Below are 22,026 nucleotides of genomic sequence, written 5' to 3' on the forward strand. Positions count from 1 at the left end.
TGACTTATTCCAACAACACATCCCAATGAATTAGTATCTATGAGTGAACAATTTTCAAACCAAGCAAAGGCCTCCTGTTTCTTTGTGTCAGTTCTATTGGTTCCAAATCAAAAGTTTGGGTCATTCAATTATCAGAGATTTAGGTTTCCTTCTTCCAGAACAATTATTTGTTGTTCATTTTAGGTCTCATAATGGGATTAATTTTACGATATGCCACAGCCCCAACCGATATTGAGAGTGGAACCGTCTATGAATGTGGGAAATTGTCGTTCAGCCCATCAACTCTGCTGATCAACATCACTGACCAGGTTTATGAATATAAGTACAAGAGAGAAATCAGCCAGCACAATATCAGTCCCCACCAAGGCAACGCCATACTGGAGAAGGTAAGGACCCTGTCCGCACATGTAGCTTCATTTTCCATAATTGATGGCACTATATATATAAGCTTCTCTATATAAGATGTATACCTACACGTCTGTCCTCTTCAACACTGTAACACCAGGGCATTTAGTTGGCTATATAAACATAGTTGTCAGTATTTTTCATAAAGTTTGGGGAAAGATGTTAATATAATTCTCCCACAAGCCAGAACTGTATTTAATTCCCTTTAAAGATAAAATCTTTCAGCCATTTTTCCTTTCTTAAGATGAATCCCAGTGTTCATGAGTGTGATTTTAGTGTTGTTGTACATGTTACCAGCTGGCAATTTGGTTCAAACCTCCCCAGGCAAAAGAGGAAATAGAGAGGAATGAAAATGTTTCCATTTGTGAACTTTGATCTTTGGATGGCCTTTGCTTCCAATATAAGGCACTGGTTGCTGGTTAGCTGCTTATAAATACACTAACCTAGAGTCTACCCAAGAAATCTTCACCATGGTTGTTTAAGGAATTTTTTGGTTAAAAAATGCAAAATGATTCATATTTTTAAAAACTAATTTCAAGCTTGAGATGCAGTTCAGTGATAGGACACTTGTCTGGCATGTGTGAAGTTCTGGGCTTGAGTTCCAGCAAAATACACCGAGAGAGAGAGAGAGAGAGAGAGAGAGAGAGAGAGAGAGAGAGAGAGAGAGAGAGAGAGAGAGAGAGAGAGAGAGGTTGTATTGCACACTGATGATAGCTTAGCTACTTTGGCCACTAGCAAGAAACCATGCTCCTACTGCAAACACTTAGGATGAGGAGTTAGCTTCAACTATCCCTTGTGGTATTTTGTGTGTTGAACATCACCCATGAGATGGTGAGTTCTTGTTTTCAATGAGCACGTGTGGTAGAAGCCAGAAGCTTGCAGGAATTATTTCAGAGTCTTTGGATCACAGGTGAGCACTCTCTGATTGGATGGTAATATACTTTTTATCACCTTTATTGCATACAGACTTAATTTTCTTATTAAAACATATTTCCATGTGGTTGTAAAGCATGCCTTTAATCCCAGCACTCAGGAAGCAGGGGCAGGTAGATCTTTGAGTTCGAGAACAGCCTGGTCTACAAAGTGAGTTTCAGGACAGCCAAGGCCACACAGAGAAATTCTGTTTCAAAAACAAACAAAAAGCCAAGAACAACAAAAACACACATTTTGGGCACAAAAAAGGGGGAGCTGGAAAGGTGGCTCAGTGGTTAAGGGTGCTTGGTGCTCTTCCAGAGGACCCAAGTTAGATTCCCAATTAGATGGCTCACAACTGCCTGTAACTCAAGCTTCAGAAACCCAGACACTCTTTTGGTTCTGTCACACACACACACACACACACACACACACACACACACACACACACACACACACACACACTTTCCTGCTTTTGAGAGGTTTAGAGAAGTAGGGGAGGGATTTGGTTTTCTATTTTTTTCCTTTTTCAAGATGACTGATTTACAGTTTTTTGTCTTTTTCTTCATTATCTTCCACTAGTATATTTCTATATTAAGTATGTGATAAGACTTGCTAGGACTAAGGAAAGTCAAATTATAATATTAAGCCAAATCACACTTAACTAGGCAGGTAGATTTGAGCACACAGCAAGAAAGCTAAATAATACACTTCTGTAATAAATGGAGCAACTTCCAGGTTATGTTTTGAATGATCTCAGTCATATGATTCTCTTTATCCAAAAGGATAATAGAAAATTACTTATCAAAGATAATTTTATAGAAAATTATTTATCAAAAGTAATTTCTATAAAACTTGTTAAGACAGGATGTTAATTTTAAAAGATTTCAGTTTTATTTGTTTACTTATTGTGAGCCAAGGTCTCTGTGTGTACCCTAATATTTCCTAGAACTCTCTATGTAGCCCAGGCTATCCTTGAAATCACCTTAGCCTCCCAAGTGCTAGGCTCACAGGCATGTACCAGAACACCTGGCCAGTTTTACATTTGGCATTTCCTGGATATAAATTACTTCTCTCCTTCTGCTCCTACCCAATTTTGTCTGTATTTCTACACAGCAGTACTCCAGACAGGTTGATTCTCCAAGGATGCTGGAATTATTCCTGTTGCCATAGCAATTTTGTTCTCTAGCAGGACTGCCCATAAATACCTGGCCAGAAATTTTGGTACTGTGTTACGATACAGTAATTTCTTTATCAGCAGCCACAATCAAGTGTTTTCTTTTGAAAACCTAAGGCAAGAGATGAAAATATTTCTTTCCATGGTCAGATGATGAGCTGTGTCCCTAGGGTGTTTTTTTTTTTTTTTTTGACATTGACTAGCTCAGGCATCTTCTGGATACACTTCTAAGCCATGAAACTTTGAGTCAAGGCCAGCATTTGGTGCTTCAAATGCCTTGGGTTTGTAGTCGGTGACTCTGTGCCCAGTACAAATACTCCCATCTCTGCTGCTGGGGAACAAGACATCTCCCAGAGTCCTTACTGTTAGGTGACTCTAAGGGGACTGGCTTTTGCTCTTAAATAACTGGAGTATGACTTACTTGGTATTTGTTGCTCACGTGACAATATGGGCAAGCTCTAGATGTGTAGAAATGTAGTTATTGGCTTGGCTTCTTGAGTTCTCTTGAGTGCATCTGTTTATATCAATTGGTTAATTTCTGTTAGATAAAAAGAGACTCCACAAAAGGATCCATTCATGGAAGGTTTATAAGGGGGTAACATGGATCACACAGTATGTCATTTCCCCTAGGTTCATTTAAATAACTGTAGTTCCCAACATTCTTTTTCAAAAATATTTTAAAGACTTATCTATTTTATTTTATATGAGTATTTTGCTTGCATAGCTGTATGCCCATCGCACGAGTGCCTAGTTTCTGCAGAGGTCAGAGAGGGGGTTGTATCCTCTGGAACTGGAGATATTGATAGTTGTGGGCTGCCTATGGGTGCTGGGAACTGAACTGGGTCCTCTGCAAGAGTAACAAACGGCACTTATCCACTGATTAGTTCTCTAAACTTTTTTTTTAAATGCTACATAAAAACATAAAATTGTGCCGGGCGGTGGTGGCGCACGCCTTTAATCCCAGCACTCGGGAGGCAGAGCCAGGCGGATCTCTGTGAGTTTGAGGCCAGCCTGGACTACCAAGTGAGTTCCAGGAAAGGCGCAAAGCTACACAGAGAAACCCTGTCTTGAAAAACCAAAACCAAAACCAAAAAAAACCCCATAAAATTGTATACATTAATGGGGTATCATGTGATGTTTTCACATACATCCATACCGTAGAATACAATTAAATAACTCTAACATACCCATCATCTCAAACATTTGCCATTTCCTTAAAGTAGAAACAACCACAATCCTTTTTCTAGTTTTGTAGACTGCAGTAAGTGTGTTACCATTATTAGTAATCATCCTACTAAGTGAACAAAAGCACAACAGACAGCCTTTAAAAAAATCTGTTTCTATTATTTTAAATTACGTGGATGTGGATGTGGATGTGAGTACAAGTGCCCTTGGAAGTTAAAGATCAGAGGTGCTGGATGCCCCTAAAAGTGGAGTTACAGCTACGAGCCACCCAGTGTTGGTGCTAGGAATCAGACTCTGGTCTTCTCCAAGAACAGCAGTGTTCTTAATCACTGAGTCATCCCCTAGCTCAAGAAATCCTTACTCCTGTCTTACTGACTTAGTGCCTGTGATGACCAGTGTCAGTTGTCAGCTTCGGAGGACCTGGAATCACCTGGGATATGAGCCTCTAGGCCACTGCTTCTCAACCTGAGTCTCAATCCTCTTGGCAGACCTCCATCTCCAAAAATGTTGACATTACGATTCATAACAGTAGCAAAATTACAGTTATGAAGTAGTAACAAAAACAATTTTATGTTTGGGGTGTCACCCCAACACGAGAAACTGTATTAAAGGGTCGAAACATCAGGAGTGTTGAGAACCACCGCTCTAGGCATCCCCTGAGGGATGATGCAATCCTTGGGCATGACTCTTGAGGGGTTGATCACATTAACTGAGGTGGAAAGACCCATCCTAAAAGTCGTTGGCATCATTCCTGGTCTTGGGTCCCAGACTACGTAAGAAGGGAGAAAGGGCGCCAAGCACCCATGCTGTCTGCTTCTTGGCCGTGGATGCAGCTGCTTTCAGCTCCCACAGCTGTGACTTCCCTATGTGATGGTTGTACCCCTGAATTGTAGCCAAAATAAATTACTTGGCCTTTAAATTACTTTTTATCATGGTATTCTATCATAGCAACAGAAAAAGAAACTAAGATAGCACCCAGTGATCAACTTCTGTCCTTCCCTTCCCACTACTCTCCCCAGTCTTTGGTAGGCCCCAATCTATCCTCACTTCTGTGAGATGAACTCTTAATAAGACTTGTCTTGTGGGGTTGTTTTAGTTTAAATGAGATGCTGTACAGGAAGCGCCAGCCATTGCACCACACTGCTCTCACTGCTCCCACTCTTACTGCCTGCTGCTGTCACTGCTGTCCCACACTGCCAACATCTCTGTCACTCTCACTTCCTCCAGCCACGGTGCTGCATGGATACTGCAACACGTGGGTGCTTAGTAAATGTCAGGGACACTAAATTGTGAGGCTGGTTTATTCATTTATTCAACATCCCCTGGGAGAGATATACCACACCCTAGACATCAAACTTTGCAAGGACAGAGACCATGCCTGTCATTGACCAGTGTATCCTTAAAGCCTGCCATGGTGCCTCATGCTGAATAAATATCTGATGAGTGAATAAAGAAATGGATAATTGAATAAAACTGAAAACTTGCCAATATATACACATCTGGAGAAACATGCAATGTGTGAAAATTATCATCCTGAATTTGATAGAATTATAGTGTCCTGGATGCTGAATGTTTTAAAATTTTCAGTTATCCTCTCATATTACTTGTACATATGCAGATAATAAAATAGAGTCTACAGAGATTACATGATGGCCCAGACTCCAGTGCCAGTGGGAAGAAGCCACACGGAGACTCACAGCATTTGATCCTGAACCCTGACAGCTTATTATACCCACACGCTGGCCAGGCTCTCCAAAAGCCCATAGAGAAGAGGCTGAGGCCCAGGGAATTTCAGCTTCACAGGCAGGAGGAGATGGGCAGGTCTAGGGGGGAACAGAAGCCACCACAGGGCCCCACTGGATCCCCTTCCTTTTGGGCATGTATTACAATGAGTATTCAGCCTTTGTATCTACATATTAGGACCTGATAGTTAGTTTTACTCTTAGAAGAATGGAGTTTGGAGCTTGGATGAAATGTCAAGGATTTGGAGAGACAGGGAGGAATTCCCATCATCTCTTGGAAGGTTTTATATGAACGCACGCATTTCTGGTCTGGTTAGCTGCCCGTGGTGCTTGGAAACAGAGCACAGCTCGATGCCTTCATGCACTCCTTCCAGTAGGAAAGTATAAAGCTGGAAAATTGAGAGCTCCTGGCATTTACAGCAGCAGCGATGTGCTGTGTGCTTGTGCTGCATGTAAACTTCAGGAAATACCATCTGCTAAACCTGTTCTCGTCATGCTCAACACAGGTAAAGATGTAGGAGAGGAAATGGGTATTTGACTTGGAGACAAGTGAAAACAGTGCGGCACGTGTTTGAGTAGATGTGCATTCAAAGCAGCCGGCTGCACATGTCCTGTGCTGCTCCGGAACTATCCATTTGATTCGCAACACCATTTGCTGAAGCTGTTTGGTGGATCTACGGTGTCTTTAATTTTAACCTGTTGGGGCCAATATTATGTTACATATATGTACACTGCTGAGCTGGAAGGGTGAGCAGTGCCTTCGGCTGGGATGCCGTGCAGATCAAGTGCATTTTTAAAAAGTTGTCAGCACAGTTAAATTTATTGTTCCTCTCCCCCATAAATCAGATGACTACAGTTTACCGACAAAGGAAACTCATCAGTAAAAATTTTGCTAAGTCTTCACTTCCTGTTTGAAAAGTAACACTATCAGTTGGTTAAGGGAAGTGGCTCTGGGGTGCTAAGCTATAATGTCCTGTTGTGTCAAAAAAGAGAATCTGGTCCTCACCCAGTAGGTCACAGAACATGACTAATGTGAGCATGATTCTTAAGGATGTTTTAAAGAAACTTATGGACACAGCTAATTGTGCAGCTTTAATTTGGTTGCTCCCATTAAGTGGGTCAATTCATTGATTGTTTTTCTCACTGTCCAAATCTTCCTTCTGATTCTTATGTTTATCTGTGAGCCTTTTGGTCTTTCACTCTGCTTGATGAGTTTCTTGCACAGAGGCCAAGGCCGGAGCTCTTCTGGCAACAGGTACAGTTTAACCAGGGAACATGGCTGGACCAGGAGATAAATATGTGCAGTTAACATTGGAGCACTCTCGGGAAGGATAAAGAAGGGCTGGGGGACAGTCTCTTGTAAAGCTTTTCTAGGCATTCTGGGAGGGAGCGAGCCTCTGGGTGATTAATCAGCATCAGGGATTGGAGAAACGTTGGTGGGATCCTCTCAATGCAGTAGGTTTTATCCTTCATATTCTACAAAGAAACAGGTGTGGTGATTTGTGCTTCTCCATTCTGACCAGTCTTGGTTGTACTGCATGAGAGGATCCCGGTGCAACTCGAGCTTGGCAGAGAGGGCCATGAGGCTATCTGGACACTTAGCTGCTTTCATTCTAAACCTTAGATAAGACAACATCTGTTATAAAGAAGAAAGTTCATTTATAAAATTTTTAATTGATACATTGTTATAAAAAGGCAGTCCCATTGGGTTGGTCTATGATGAGGGAGTCAGATGGTATCGCCTAACAGTGGCAAAATGTTCAGGAAAAGAAGGTCACATCTCGAACAGGAGCAAGGGTGGGTGGCTTACAACCAGGCTTCCTGTTCATGTAACAGACATCTCTAAAGAACTCAAGGGGGTTGCATGAGAAGTACCTCAGGACCTAGGCTCCACCTTCCAAAGGGTCCATATTCTGACAATGTTATCCTGGAGACCAGCCTTCAGTCACAATGTTACCACACCCAAACCATAATAGTAAACACAAACTCCTCAATAAAATGCCCCAGAGCACCTATAACCCTATTTGTTTACAAATTACATACAAGCAAAACCCTACATTATAACACACATATAAAAATAGAAGTCTTCAAGGATTAACCAAAAATGAAATACAACTGAATTCTCCTCTCATCACAACTCCCTAGCATATGGGACACCTCACATTAGGGATCAGCACAATGTCACATGTTTTATTAGAACTGTATTTTTACTTTAACTAGTTCTGTCTTGGTCCATTCTGGGCCTTAATAGTGGAACACCACCAGACAAGGTAACATAATGAAGGTAAACTTGGCTTGTCTTTCTAAAGACTAGAAACCAAAGATCAAGGTACCCATCTAGAGAGGGCCCTTCTTACAGTGTCGGCATAGAAGAAGTCATCAAGTGGTAAGGGCAGGAAGTGGGGGAAGGGGACCAAAACTCATTCATCTTCCAAGAACACACTTGTTAGGGTTTGAATCTAGAATGTTCCCCCAGAGGCTCACTATAATTGATTATTTTACTCTTTGGGGGCCTGCCACCAACTCCCAAATAAATACATGGAAACTTAGTCTTACTTATGAATGCCTGGCCTTAGCTTGGCTTGTTTCTAGCCAGCTTGTCTAACTTAAATTATCACGTTTCTCTTTAACTACATTTTGCCTCTGGGCTTTTTACCTTTCTTTATTCTACATATCTTTCTTTCCTTCTTACTCCGTAGTTGGCTGTGTGGCTGGCCCTTAGCATCCTCCTCTCCTCCTTTTCTCACTCCGTACTCTTTTTTTTCAAGCCCAGATTTATCCTATTTATTCTGTCTGCCTGGCAGCCCCACCTATACCTCTCTCCTGCCTAGCTATTAGCCATTCAGCTCCTTATTAGACCAATCAGGAGTTGTAGACAGGCAAAGTAACACAGCTTTACAGAGTTAAACAAATGCAACATAAAAGAATGCAACGCATCTTTGCATTATTAAAAAAATATTTCACAGCACAAGTGAATGTAACACATCTTAAACTAATATTCCACAATAGCTCACCTTTTGAATATGCAGTCTTCAGTTTCTGGCTCTATTTTGAAGGCTGTGGAGACCTTATAAGGGTATGGCCTGGCTGGTGGAAGTGGTCCAGTCCCAGTCTGCTTTTGCTGCATCTTCCTCTCCATGATGGACTGAAATCTCTTAGCAGCCACAGTAGACCCTTCCTCTCTTAGGACAATATTTTCACATAGATACAAAAAAAATAACTAGTGCAACACTCTACAGTAATCCACTCCTGAGAACAATGCCAATCCATTCTTCAGACATAGCCCTCATTGGCCTGTCTCCTAAAGGCCCTACCTAGCCGTGAAGTTGCATCGGGACTGAGTTTCTAACTCAAAGCTCTGGAGGACATATGAAAACCACAGCAACTTCTTCAGAAATTCCACTCTTATGAAATCTATGGTATTCTACCTCCACAGTGACAAGGGGTGTGTGTGTGTGTGTGTGTGTGTGTGTGTGTGTGTGTGTGTGTGTGTGTACTGGCCTGGTATGGGAATGTTCTTGGGAGCAGATAAGCCTTTGAGGAGTGCTTGTCCCTGTCTTAAATGACCCCATGCCACTACATTCCAGAATCAAGTTATTTTGTGTCACAAGTCCATAGTCTCAGCACCCCCCCCCCCCCCACTCTCCTTTTGCAGTTAGTAGTGTCAGAAGTCAGTATTTCTCTCTATGATGCTTTGATTAATGTCTCTCCTCCCCAAACTTGCAAAGCCTCCAGGAGGTCAGGGCCTAGGTCTGCTTTCTGTCACATTGTGTTCCCAGTGCCTGTCACATGGTGGGTACTCGGTAGATCTTGGCACATGAATAGATGGTGCAAGTAGGTATCTGTCAGATCGCTCTGTGTTGCCATCTGTCACTGCCACGGTGTCCTGTCTTACCTGCTGGCTATTTTGTACCGAAGTGTGTCATAGGTTTATCCTCAGGGTAAAACTACACGGGCTCCGAAATGGTTCTTGCTAGTCAGAGGCCTGGACTGCTACAAGCCTCACCTCCGAATATTCTGACAGGGAGAAACGAGGGCAGAGAGACCGAAGAGAAGGCCAAGCACAGGGGAGAAAGAAGGAGCAGGGGGAAGAAGGAGGCTTCCTCTGAGACACTGAGTCTGAGCAGATAAAACTGCAAATGGATCTTTCACTATCTCTCCCCATTTGCTTTGCTCCTTCGAAAATACTACACTGGCAGAACTGCGCTTTCATCATCGCTGGTCTCCAGGGAGCAGTTACATAAAGCTCAGTCCCATGGCATTCCCCACTTTTCTCCTTGGGCCACCTGCCAGAAGCCTCTCCCTAGTAGCCTGCGTGGCTGGCACAGGGCAGGCAGAACTGAAGGATGCTGGTCAGGCAGCTGGCTTGTCTTAAGCTGGGGTGGAGGGTGAGGGGCCTCTACACGGCTCCTCTCATAACATTTCTTTTAAAAAAACAACATGTATTCCATTTATTCATTTATTATTATTGTTGTTATTATTATTGGTCCTGAGATAGCACCCACAGGTGCAATCATGCTAACTGTACCCACTCCAGTCCCTCTCAGATCGTTTCTCACGCCAAGGCCTACTGAGCACTGATTGATGCAATTCCTCTGCCGACTGAGCTTGACACCAGAAGTCACACTAATCTTGCCTTTTCTCTTGCCTATTGTTACTGAGTTCCCAGAGAAGCACGGCCCACAACACAGGCAGCATTTGGGGAGCAGGGTACAAGTACTCGGAAGTTTCACTTACGCCTCGAGGAGGAAGAAGTCTGAGGGCAGAAGCACATGAGAAGAGAAGCAGGCCTCGGGTTTTGCTGTCTGCTTGGGAAGCTGTGGTCTCAGAGCTAGCCTCATCTGAACCATGTGATCTGGCCCCTAAAGGACCAGACCATTCAGGGTCTGGACAGGAGACATTCTGGAAAGGGCATGATCTTGGGTGGCGTGGCTCTGTAGCCTTGGCAGTCATTGAGTGGACTGATCACACCCCTGGCAGCAGATGCAGCAAGGTCTTCACCAGAGAGGCCTCTCATCTAGATGGCACTTCACGGTGTCACAATACTGATCTCCTCCAGCTAGGTTTTATGTCCCCAAACCACACCTAAGTCAGTTAACACAGAGTGGAACTCAGGGGACCCCACTGAAATGTGAGACTCTCCCAGCTCTTCTCAGCTGAATTTCAGTAAATTTTCAGAATCTGATGAGCCGGTTGTTAAATTTGACAGCATGAAATGGGTCACAATAGGAATATTTATGCCACAGGAGTTGGGAAATGTTTCCAACCCAGCTTGTAAGATTTTATTCCCTCAGGAGAGATGATTTGCCAGGATAGACCATGTGCTTAAATAATGTTATTTTCAGGGTAATTGGAAGTATCCAAACATTTCAGTTTTGATCTCTCTAAAAAGTCCGTCTCCCACAATGGCTGTCTTAATAATCCCCTGGCAGATAGAACCTCATACCCTCAGTTTAAACTCAGGCACCTCTAATGTGACCTGAGGAAGTGCATCACCCCTTCCAGTTTAGACCCAGGAGTGACTCTCATTTGGCCACTCTCAGGAATAGCACCAGCAAGCTAATTTCTCTGAGCAAATCCCCTCATCTGTAATGTAGCGGTTAGTGGTACCTACAGCAGAGGTTCGTTTTCCAAAGCTAAATGTGAAAATCAGTGTCAGATATGTCGTAAATATTAGTCTGCTTCCATTTCCCATTTCTGTAGCATTTGCCCCGGACAGCATTTATTCCCCTAGAGTGAGAGGCCTGAGGTGGGTCTACTTAGGAGGTCTGCAGCTTTCTTCCGGCACCAATTTTAAGGTGAATGCACCATTCTAAAGTGCATTGCCTCATCTTAATCCTACTTTCTGCTGACGTCAGCACACACGCCTTCCCCTCCCGCCCCCTCCATCCTGCTCTGACAGTGTTTCTTGCTGACTCAGCCCTTCCCAGTCCAGCTTCCCCAGGCCAGTTGCTCCCTGGTGAGATCTTATGATGGGGAAACTGTATGCGCAGTTCATAGCTGAGCCTGATAAGGCTAAGGCAAACTCAAAACAGTTGCTAGGCTTAGAAAGAAATGGTGAGACTGGGATTCCCCTATGTCTAGGTATGATAGAAGCAAGGTGTCTTTGACCTGAGGTATCAAGGTTGGCCAAGAAAATAAGATCGACTCCAGACTGGGGGGAAAAAAAAAGCATTCACTCTTTTTTATTTATTTATTTATTTTTTTTTAATTTTACAATACAATTCAGTTCTACATATCAGCCACGGATTCCCTTGTTCTCCCCCCTCCCGCCCCCGTCCCCTTCCCCCCAGCACACCCCCCATTCCCATCTCCTCCAGGGCAAAGCCTCCCCCGTGGACTGAGATCAACCTGGTAGACTCAGTCCAGGCAGGTCCAGTCCCCTCCTCCCAGGCCGAGCCAAGCAACCCTGCATAGGCCCCAGGTTTCAAACAGCCAACTCATGCAATGAGCACAGGACCTGGTCCCACTGCCTGGATGCCTCCCAAACAGATCAAGCCAATCAACTGTCTCACCCATTCAGAGGGCCTGATCCAGTTGGGGGCCCCTCAGCCATTGGTTCATAGTTCATGTGTTTCCATTCGTTTGGCTGTTTGTCCCTGTGCTTTATCCAACCTTGGTCTCAACAATTCTCGCTCATATAAACCCTCCTCTTTCTCGCCAATTGGACTCCCAGAGCTCCACTCAGGGCCTGGCAGTGGATCTCTGCATCCAGTTCCCTCAGTCGATGGATGGGGTTTCTAGCACGACAATTAGGGTGTTTGGCCATCCCATCACCAGAGTAGGTCAGTTCGGGCTGTCTCTCGACCATTGCCAGCAGTCTGTTGTGGGGGTATCTTTGTGGATTTCTGTGGGCCTCTCTAGCACTTTGCTTCTTCCTATTCTCATGTGATCTCTTGATGGAAGAATATATTGGCTGCACAGGTGCTAAGGAAAGTTCGCTATGGGGAGATGGGAGAACAGGCCCTTCTCTTGTCCACTTGCTCTTTACTGTTCTGTCTATCCTACGCCAGTCTTAGAATTGAGCCTCCCTGTCACGCCAAAACCACAGACTGTGAGGCATGGCAGGCCACCACCCCATGAAGGTCAGGCCGGAAGAGACCAGAAGCAGTCTGTCCAAGTGTCGAGCCGGTTAATGGGTCAGACGTCTTGGTATCTAGGGTCAGGAGGAAGCAGCTGTTGCCTTTGTCTCGCAGGCCGGAACTTGAGAGCGAAGGGAGAGGCTGTGTATGAGCAGGAGAAGACAAGAGGCGTCGTGTGCAGCCAGGCCATATGGTCACCTTAGTCAAGAGCCACGTAGGTGGCACGGGGACTCATCTGCGAGGTCAAGACACTTAGCAAAAGGCGGGAGTCTCTCCAGGCCTTGCTGATTTGGTGCCATGGTGCTGTCTGGAACACTTTGTACATAGCAGGTGATGAGGGATGCATGCATCAGTGGACTGTGTGATTTTGATCTTCTTTTGGGTGCAGAGGGATAGAGGCCAGTCCCTGAGTGGTAAGACTTAGTTCAAATGTTACTTTATATCGATGTGACTTGAGGAATTCTAGGTAAACTCCTTAAGTTCAATTTCCCCCATTTGTAAAAGTAAGATATTTCTGATTACAGTGCAAGGCCCTCATGAATTATAATAAAAAAAAATGCATGCAAAGAACTTAAAATGTTGGCTGGAGTTTAGTAGGTGCTCACTGTATCGACTGTTCTTCCTTTCACTAAAATTACGTTTTCTGTCAGTAAAGCAGTTGGAATCTAAAGTTTGGGTCTAGGCCAAGTTGCTTACCAGGTATGTGACTTTGGGAAAATCACGTACCAGGGTTTTCGTTCCACATCTGTAAAAATAAGGCATTCACAATATTTCACTGGAAAGTTTGTAGGGAAGAAAAACTGAGTTGCTATGTGAAAAGGAAGTTTGAAAAGCAAAACAGCATCATGGAAATATAATTTGTTATATTTGTGAATTATGATGATGAATTGCTAAGTGGTATACACACAGGTCTTCTTTCTTTGTCACTCCAATTTGTTTGGAATGTGTGTAGTTGTTATTATTTGTGACATGAATTTTATTACAATTTTGATATAACTTCCAGATAGCATCACATTGTCTATTTTAGGCAGAAATGTGTATGTTGAAAAAAAAGAAACCAAATAATTCTACAATATAACTACCACAAAAGTTTCTAGATATTCAGGCTATCTTATTATGTGCATTTATTTTCAGGAGGTTTAGACAGGATTTAAAACTTTGCACCTTCCTGTGCTTATTTAGACTTAAACCTTTTCTCAGATGTTTATAAACGTGAGTGGAGTGGACAGACTTGTGCTTGGTATTTGTCTTTTTAAATTGTCGCTGGTGTGAGTGATATTTTAGTGAATGCCATCTATCCAAAATTCCCCCTGTGTTTTGGAGCACTACGTGAGCCCTCTTTCTGATGGAAGGTATGCAATATTTATTGAAATGAGTGCTTCCTGCATCTTTGGAAAAGCACTAGACAGTGGCCACAAATTCAAGAGAGATAAGTGGGGAGAGGATGAAATCCTGAAAACTAGGACTTTCCCTGGGACAACTGGCTCTCCATGTGACAGAAAGAAAATTACCGAGTCCTACTTCATGTCTGTAACATACAAATTTCGTGAGAATTAAAGACCTAATTGTAGAATACAATACAAAAATGGTCAAATTGGGGGGGAATATAGTTACAGTATTGTAAGGAAAAATATAAATATGGAAAAATAAAGCCATCACTATAACTCATAATATAAAAATGCATACTTTTCACAGCATTAAAATTATATGAAACTTTCAACAATGTCACAAAAACAAATTGTTGAAGGAGATTTAAGACTAGAAGAATGTATTTGAAATATAAGTAACTAAACAGAATTGTAACCAGATTCTGCAAATAAACTAATCAATAAGGAAAACCAAACTGGATAAAAGATATATGATCAAGAATTACCCTGAAGAAATATCATAAAAGCCCAACAAGCAAAATAAATATACTTATTTCATTCATAATCGGAAACAAAGTAAGCAATATGATGTTTACTATTAATCAAGATGCCATCAAATTAGGAAGTTATCATTAGCTAGAATGTGAGAAAATAGTCAAATAATCCCCGGTGTGAGTGTAAATGGTGTAACCAGCAGTAATATCTATAAAGAGGCAGTACATGTTGCTTACTGTGTAGCAGTCCACTTCCAGAAAGGCTTTTGAGTGTACCCAAAGACATAAATCCAAGAATGTCTACTTCAGTGTTGTGTGTTGGTGGAAGATAGAAACCAACCTAACTGTCCATCAGAGAAGAAAATCTGGATCCATTCATCCAGTAGAATGTTCCAAGGCAGTTTAAGCAAATAGACAAGATCCACATGTTCATTAGTATAGATAAACTTGAAAACCGATATCATACGTGGAAGTCAGGACACAAAAGGATATTTATTAAATTCCTACAACAGAGACAATGCACAGTACCAATTATTGTTTATGGACACATCTTACAGAATTAAAGAATATAGCTGAGGAAGGAAAAGACACTGACTTCCAGGTGTACCTTGCTTCCTGGCTGAGACGAAGATGGACTTCAACCAGACACATATCACTTTCAATTTCCAGAAATATGTGGAGCAAGTTACATGCCTGCCGTCTTAGCACTCGGGCAGTTGACATAAAAGACTTGCTGCAAATTTGAGATCAACCTGGCCTGCGTAGTGAGCACCAAACTAGCCAGTGCTACATCACCTGGCCTGCGTAGTGAGTACCAAACCAGTCAGTACTACATAGTCCCATCTAAAAGCTCACCACCCCCATAAGGAATCTTGAAGTAAAACGAAGACCATAAATAAAATAAAGGATAATGATTCTAGCTTAGAATTTCTAAGCCCAGTGCTGCCCCCAAGTGACCAGGACTTGACATGGATGCCTTGATTGATCCAGGGTTCAGTTTCAGGCCAGGGATTCTAATACATTTTGTCAGAGGAACATTTTGTTCAATAAAAGCCTGACAACAGCCTCAGAGAGTATAGAGCAGGCAAAGTCAAACTGCTTAGGCAGGAAGGAAAGTTGAGCCCAGGCAAGAAGGGAAGCTGAACCCAGGCAGGAAGGGAGGCTGAGCCCTGGCAGGAAGGGAGGCTGAGCCTGGGCAGGAAGAGAGGCAGAGCCCAGGCAGGAAAGGAGGCTGAGCCCAGGCAGGAAAGGAGGCTGAGCCCAGGCAGGAAGGGAAGTTGAGCTCTGATTTAGCTGCTGGACAGGCACAAGACAAGCACCCTGCTCCCATTGCCTCCCAGATGAAGTAGTTCCTCTAAAGATGCCCCTCTCCGACAACCCTGTGTCTACCAACCCTCACCTATGTAAAGCACATTCAGCGCTCTGACAACTGCCCACCGCATTTAAGATTTAAGGGTTCTCTATACAAATCTGGAGAAACGGGAGAGTGTTTTCTACACGAACAGTCATCCTTTAATGTGGCCCAGCCCAGTCTTAATGTCCCGGGTAAGATTTCACTAATTTAAAGAGGGGCACTCGTCATTTATTTTCACTGTTGATTTTACCACTTATTTCTCTTCCTAAGCTCATTCAAAATCTTAATTTTGCTTTACCCCTCTGTCCAGCCCCCAATCTCCTTCTTTCCTGCTCATCATCTCTGTCCCTTTATTCACCCCCACTTCTCCCTCCTTTATATCCAGTTGCTATTTTTCCAGATCCCTCAAGACACCCACTCCCCAAGAAAGGGGCCCGGAGCCCACTGCCCCTGCTTTCTCAGCACACACTTCTTCCATAACCCCTGTACCCGCTTCTCCATTGAAGTCAACCCGAAAAGACCAGCCTATGCTTCCAAACCATGAAATCCCAATCTTCAGATCACAAATCACAGTTTCATTATCTAGGCATGGGGGTGCGTGGGGGGGGGCGGGGGGAGTTGGTCCCTTCCCAGTCCATCTCAGTGATCCATCCTGAGCAAAAGCACAGTTCATTTTGAAAGTTTGCATTCTTGCCCCTGTCTGAAGTGATTGAATTTCACATACACAGTGAATAACTGGGGAAAATGTGTCCCAGATGTGGTGCTAAGAAATTATTCTGAGAACGAGGTTATGTACACAAAGCCCCAGCCTCCCTGCGCATCTGTCACTGATGCTGGCACCTGCATCCAGCAATGTTCTGTAGCTCTTTATTGGGCTCTTCTGCAGCTGAGGTCTTCGTCTCTCGGCCCCACCATCTGTCTCTGTCTGTCTGTCTGTCTCTCTTTGTGTACGTCTCTGTCTATCTGTCTGTCTGTCTCTCTTTGTGTATGTCTCTGTTTCTCTTTCTGTCTCTCTCTGTGTGTCTGTTTCTGTCTCCCTCTCTGTCTATCTCTGTCTGTCTGTCTGTCTCTGTCTATTTCTGTCTCCCTCTCTGTCTATCTCTGTCTCTGTCTGCCTGTCTGTCTGTCTCTGTTTCTATCTCTGTCTCTGTCTGTCTGTCTCTGTCTGTTTCTCTCTCTCTGTCTCTGTCTCTCTGTCTGTCTCTGTCTCTCTGTCTGTCTCTGTCTCTCTGTCTGTCTCTCTCTCTCTCTCTCTCTCTCTCTCTCTCTCTCTCTCTCTCTCTCTCTCTCTCCAGCCTTTCTTGTCTTCTACTCTCTTATCTTCTCCACGGCACTCACTCCCCAGAGACCCCGCTGCACTCCAGTGATTATGAAGTGTTTCTTCTTGACTCTGCCCTGCCATCAAGAACGCTTCTCCAAGTGCTCCAGAAAGTCAGACTCAGTGAGCTGATGCTCACAGGCCTCTGGGGTCCTGACCCTCTCATCCTCGCCGCGTCAGCGGCTCCCCAGCCACATTCGCTGTCACTCATCCAGGTGTAAAAACAAGGTCTCTTCTTTCTTTTCTTTCATTTTTACCTCTCTATTTCAACCCTAAGCCCTGCTAATCCTCCCTGCCATATGCCTGGTTTATTTTAAGCAAATCCTTGTTGAGTGAATAGCTGTGTCCTGGGTTTGTTTCTTCTCACTCTGTCACAGCCAGCTCCTTCAGCACTCACAGTCCCTTGTGCTGGCTTGGTAGCTGCAGCCTGACAATGTTTTCCTTTTACCCAGCTCGGCTTTGATGTGTCGGCAAACGAATCTCAAAGGATGTATCTTTATAAAGGAAAAAAAGAAAACACACACACTTTATTCTTTGAGTAGGTAAGACAGTCACATGACCCAAAATTTAAAAGATTCAAAAGTATATGTAGGGGATGTTGAAGCATCCGTTCAGTGTCTCTCCTGTTGGTCTCATTCTGCAGCTAATAGAGAAGTAGATGAGAGAGCAGAAGGATGGAGATGGAAAGCGAGATTAGGAAGGAGGTTTGGCTTGAGGAATTCAGGGATACATGGGGGAGAGAGAACAGCAAAAACGGGGGACCCACTTGGAAGAAGTATTTATAACTTCTTTCTGGATTCAGTTGGTTGGAACTCAGACATAGACCCCACCTGACAGCGAGGGAACAGTCTGTATGTCAGACCAGGAGAAAAAGGAAATGGCGTGTGTGAGCCCTGCGCAGTTTCAGCTACATGTCCCAGACATACAGCTCTACCCCTTGTCCTTTCAAGTTGACAAATGGCAGAAAGCAACTTTATCCATTCATAGGCTGCTTCCTTACGTTTCTAGTAGTCGCATCAAATTTTAGCTGTGGGTTATATCACAATGGACTAACCAGGCCATGATTCATCCCACCCTCTTCTCTGCTTTGTGGGGTTCCCAAGCACACAAGTCTATTTGCAAAAGGAAAAAAACTCTCAGATTAGATGTTGCCAAATCAAGTGATCTGGACAGTGCTTTCATAGCCATTGTCAAATTCTACCTCTTAGAGATCATACAAGTTCAAATTCCCAATAGCATTTAGTATTTGACTCTGCTTATAAAAGTGTCTTGACTTTCCTTCATATTTTAGTGAATAGAGCTCAAATTCATTACCAGGGTTTGAGAGAGGTTTAGTTTGGGCTACCCTGGGCCCACTGGGACTCCCCTCCCCCATTCCTCTGCTTTGTTAATTTACGCTTCATGTCTCCAATCCCCAGACCATTAGCATTTTCTTTCATTTAGACTCAGATCTATTGCAGTCAGAATCCTCCAAATTCATTAATCCTCTGAAGCGACTAGCTTGTACACACTGCCCTACTCAAAGTGCAAATGAGGAAATGGGACTCGGAGAAGTTGAGCAAGGAGACCACGGTCACCTGATTAGTGTCGTAGCATAGTCTCCTTGAGTATTTTGAGTCTGCCCTTTCTCTCACTTCCGTAGTTCAAGCCAAAGTGAAGCTGGGGTAGAAGACACGTGTATCCAGATGTGTCCTGTGGCTATGTGCCCCGGGTCATCTGAGTTTCCTCTAAAGTCTCCTATTTGCATTAAAAATGCATGCAGATCATGGTGTTTACTTTTTAATGTATCTTCACTTATTTTAGTATTTAAAAATACTTAAGTTACTTGCTACCAGCTATAACTGAGCTCCCGAAAGCGGCTTCCTTCCCCTGTGCCTTGACCTATCCTAGCCCATGAGGCCTATGGCTGGTGAATGAGCATGGCTCTGTATGTAGAGGGCCCATGGACAGACTCTCATCCATACTGCAGATCCCAGCTCATCCACTGCTTTGATATCAAGACTTTCCACAGGCCAGCCATCCCAGAGGGGGCTCTCTGTGTTGGAGAACTGCAAATTACAGTTTACCTCGCAGCCCTGTGCCGCAGGTATACAGTTTGTTGTCCTTCTTTGCTTATAGCCTTCGTGGAATCAATCTGTTATACAATGTACCTTCATATTCCTTATGGCAAGAGGTTTGCTAAATTTCCAGTGGCTAAAACCTTGGAGATGACTGAATATGCCATTTTGCTAGCTGTTTTTACTTATCTGAAGGAATCAACTATTCTCCAAATAACAAATGCCCAATTCTTAGTCCCAAATCTTTCTTAGTTATATGAACTTAGTTCCCTTGGGAAGTATGCATTTAGTTGGCCCATACACACACACACACACTCAATTCCCAGTGATATTCCTGTCGTGTTGACTGACACTGGGCATGCCATTAATTTCTCCTTCTGTCTTTGAAAAATAGGAATAATTGCATTTGCGAGCTACCACTCAGGAATGTTGTCAGATGTGATGAAATACTGTTTTTAAAACCAGTCTTTGGTAGGACTAAGCCACATCAATCATGGTCCTTCACCAGTGTGGTTTCTTTAGTGCTTATTTACTTAGTAGGTCAGTAGAACATTGGTATTTCTTCCCAGACAAGTCATATTGAATCATTGCATGCTCAAGCCCAAATATAGTTTCATATCTATAACCTTCTGAAGCCTCAAGGATTAAGCTTGGAATAGTCTTTCTGTTTTTGGAAATTTTCTAGTTGGTTACCTCTGGGAACATATGTGTGGGCTGTTTCTAGTCAAATATGGGTACATATGCAAAATAGCATTTCAAATATACGCCACTGTTGTGAACATGCTGATAGTTTACTGTCCTCCTGTTATCTTTAAGATTTAATTCTGATGCTTAGAAATCTGTTTTCTTGAGACATAGATAATGCTTGCATCTCAGAGTCTCAGGTCTGTTGTTTTAAATCATCCACATCTTGAGGAGTGAGATATAATGTTTGAAAACGTAAATGGTGTGAATGTGGACTCTTGGTAACTGTGTAAATATTGATATGCTATCTGACGGCCACTGGTCACCAGTGTTAGAGGTAAAATTTCAGTCCTTCAGTTCAAGAGCTGAGCATGCCGTGTGGCTAGTGGCCACACACACATATTTCTGATTGCATGAGGTTCTGGTGGGCAGGGTCTGATCTGTAGTTTGTGTCTTGATGAATGTAAATCCTTTGACTGGGGCAATTCTACTCCCTGCCCTTCTTCACTTTCTGCTCAGGTAACGTCCCCTGCCACACACATATACAAACCAGTATTTTCATTTAAAAGATGAATAGTCCAGGCCTTTACAGCCACCTCACTACCCAGGCCATGATTGGAGCACAAGTCTGAGGGAAACGACCGTGGGATTTCCCACGGAGGCTGAGGCAGCAGCAAATCCAGCCTTTTCTGAGAAACTGTCTGGATTGGAGTCACTCCCAGAACTCTGATTTAGCAGCGACTAAGCCTAGAGCTAGGCTGAAAGGAACACAAATCTGTTTGTATACACAAATAAATCCCCCTGCACTGCGAGCCGCTCTCAGCCTGCTGGCTCCATCTGGCTGCTGCAGAAACTGTGATCCACCAGCGTGCTGGTTAACCTGCGTGCTGGTTAACCCGCGTGCAGGGACTGGGCTATTCTGATTATTGAAAAGTTCTGCTTCGGCAGTTCACCCGATTTCTGTAGGAAAGCTGCAAAGGCAAGGGTTTTTCTGTGAGGAGTTCGTGCCACCGAGCTTCCACCTTCCAGATGTTCACAGCTGTATGCTCATCCCTCCAGCTTCACCGATGCTCCTCTGCTTGGGACACTCACAGCTGCCCCACAGATCTAGAGCAATGATGGTGTAGCTGACCATCTCAGGAAGAGTCAACCTAGAGAGAGCATTAAAATCTCTACCCACATTTTTACACAAGTGTGGAATGGTCAGGAGATCCTGAAAATAGAGGAGATCTTTGGTGGGTATTTTTTTCTTGGAGTGGGGGGTTTGATAGAAATAGTCTTCCCCAGGGAAGAACATACCTGCTTATCTGGTAGCAAATGGTCAGCCCTGAAAACATACATATAAGTAACAATATACAGACTGAGCAGGTTATATTTAGGAATATATATGTACATATACATATATATGCATACAATATCAATTAATGAAAAAAAGGCCATGAACTTGAAAGTAAGCAGGGTGGAGTATACTCCCATATATGAGAGGCCTCGGAAGGAGAAAAGGGAAGGGAGAAATGTTGTAAATATATTTGTTATTTGTTTTTATACTTTTAATATTTAAATCATAAATATGATTGTATATGTATCTTATATAAAATATATTATACAAATACAATGTAAATATATTTGTAATTATATTTGTTATTACATTTATTTATTTAGTGTATATATGTGTGTACATGTGATACAGCACACAAGTGGAAATCAAGGGCCAACTGTGGGAGTTGGTTTTTTCCTTATACCATATGCATCCCAAATATTGAACTCAGATCATCAGGCTTTGCCAAAAACACCTTTACTCACTCTGCCAGATAGTTTTATGCCAACTCAACACAAGTTATCTGAGAGGACGGAACCTCAATTAAGAAAATGCTTCCATAAGATCAGGCTAGTAGAGCATTTTTTAAATTAATGATTGATGGTGGAGGACCCAGCCCATTGTGGTAGTGCTAGTCCTGAGCTAGTGGTCCTAGGCTCTATAAGAAAGCAGGCTGGGCAAGCCACAAGGAGCAAGCCAGTAAGCAGCTCCCCCTCCCCCCCCCATGGCTTCTCCACAGCTCCTGCCTCAAGGTTCCTGCCCTGTTTGAGTTCCTGTTCTGACTTCCTTCGGTGATGAACAGTGGTGTAGAAGTATAGGCCAGATATTTTTTTTTTCCTCCTCAAATTGCTTTTGGTCATGGTGACCCTCACTAAGAAAGATTTTTTTTATTTTATATTAATAATGAACACTTACAAACTGCTAACTAGGT

The 22,026-nt window shown here is 43.3% G+C and overlaps 1 protein-coding gene across 1 annotated transcript in view; it reads left to right on the forward strand.

Moving 5' to 3' along the window:
• Positions 1–22,026, forward strand: part of Slc9a9 (solute carrier family 9 member A9) — a 550,545-nt gene that overhangs the window by 14,764 nt on the left and 513,755 nt on the right. Inside the window, exon 2 of the mRNA XM_052716929.1 lies at positions 184–386. Coding sequence (XP_052572889.1) covers positions 184–386 — 203 coding nt within the window. The remainder of the gene's footprint in view (positions 1–183; positions 387–22,026) is intronic.

This window comes from Peromyscus californicus, unplaced genomic scaffold (genome assembly GCF_007827085.1).
Source record: "Peromyscus californicus insignis strain IS unplaced genomic scaffold, ASM782708v3 Scaffold_11__1_contigs__length_118956290, whole genome shotgun sequence".
NCBI classification, from domain to species: Eukaryota; Metazoa; Chordata; class Mammalia; order Rodentia; family Cricetidae; genus Peromyscus; species Peromyscus californicus.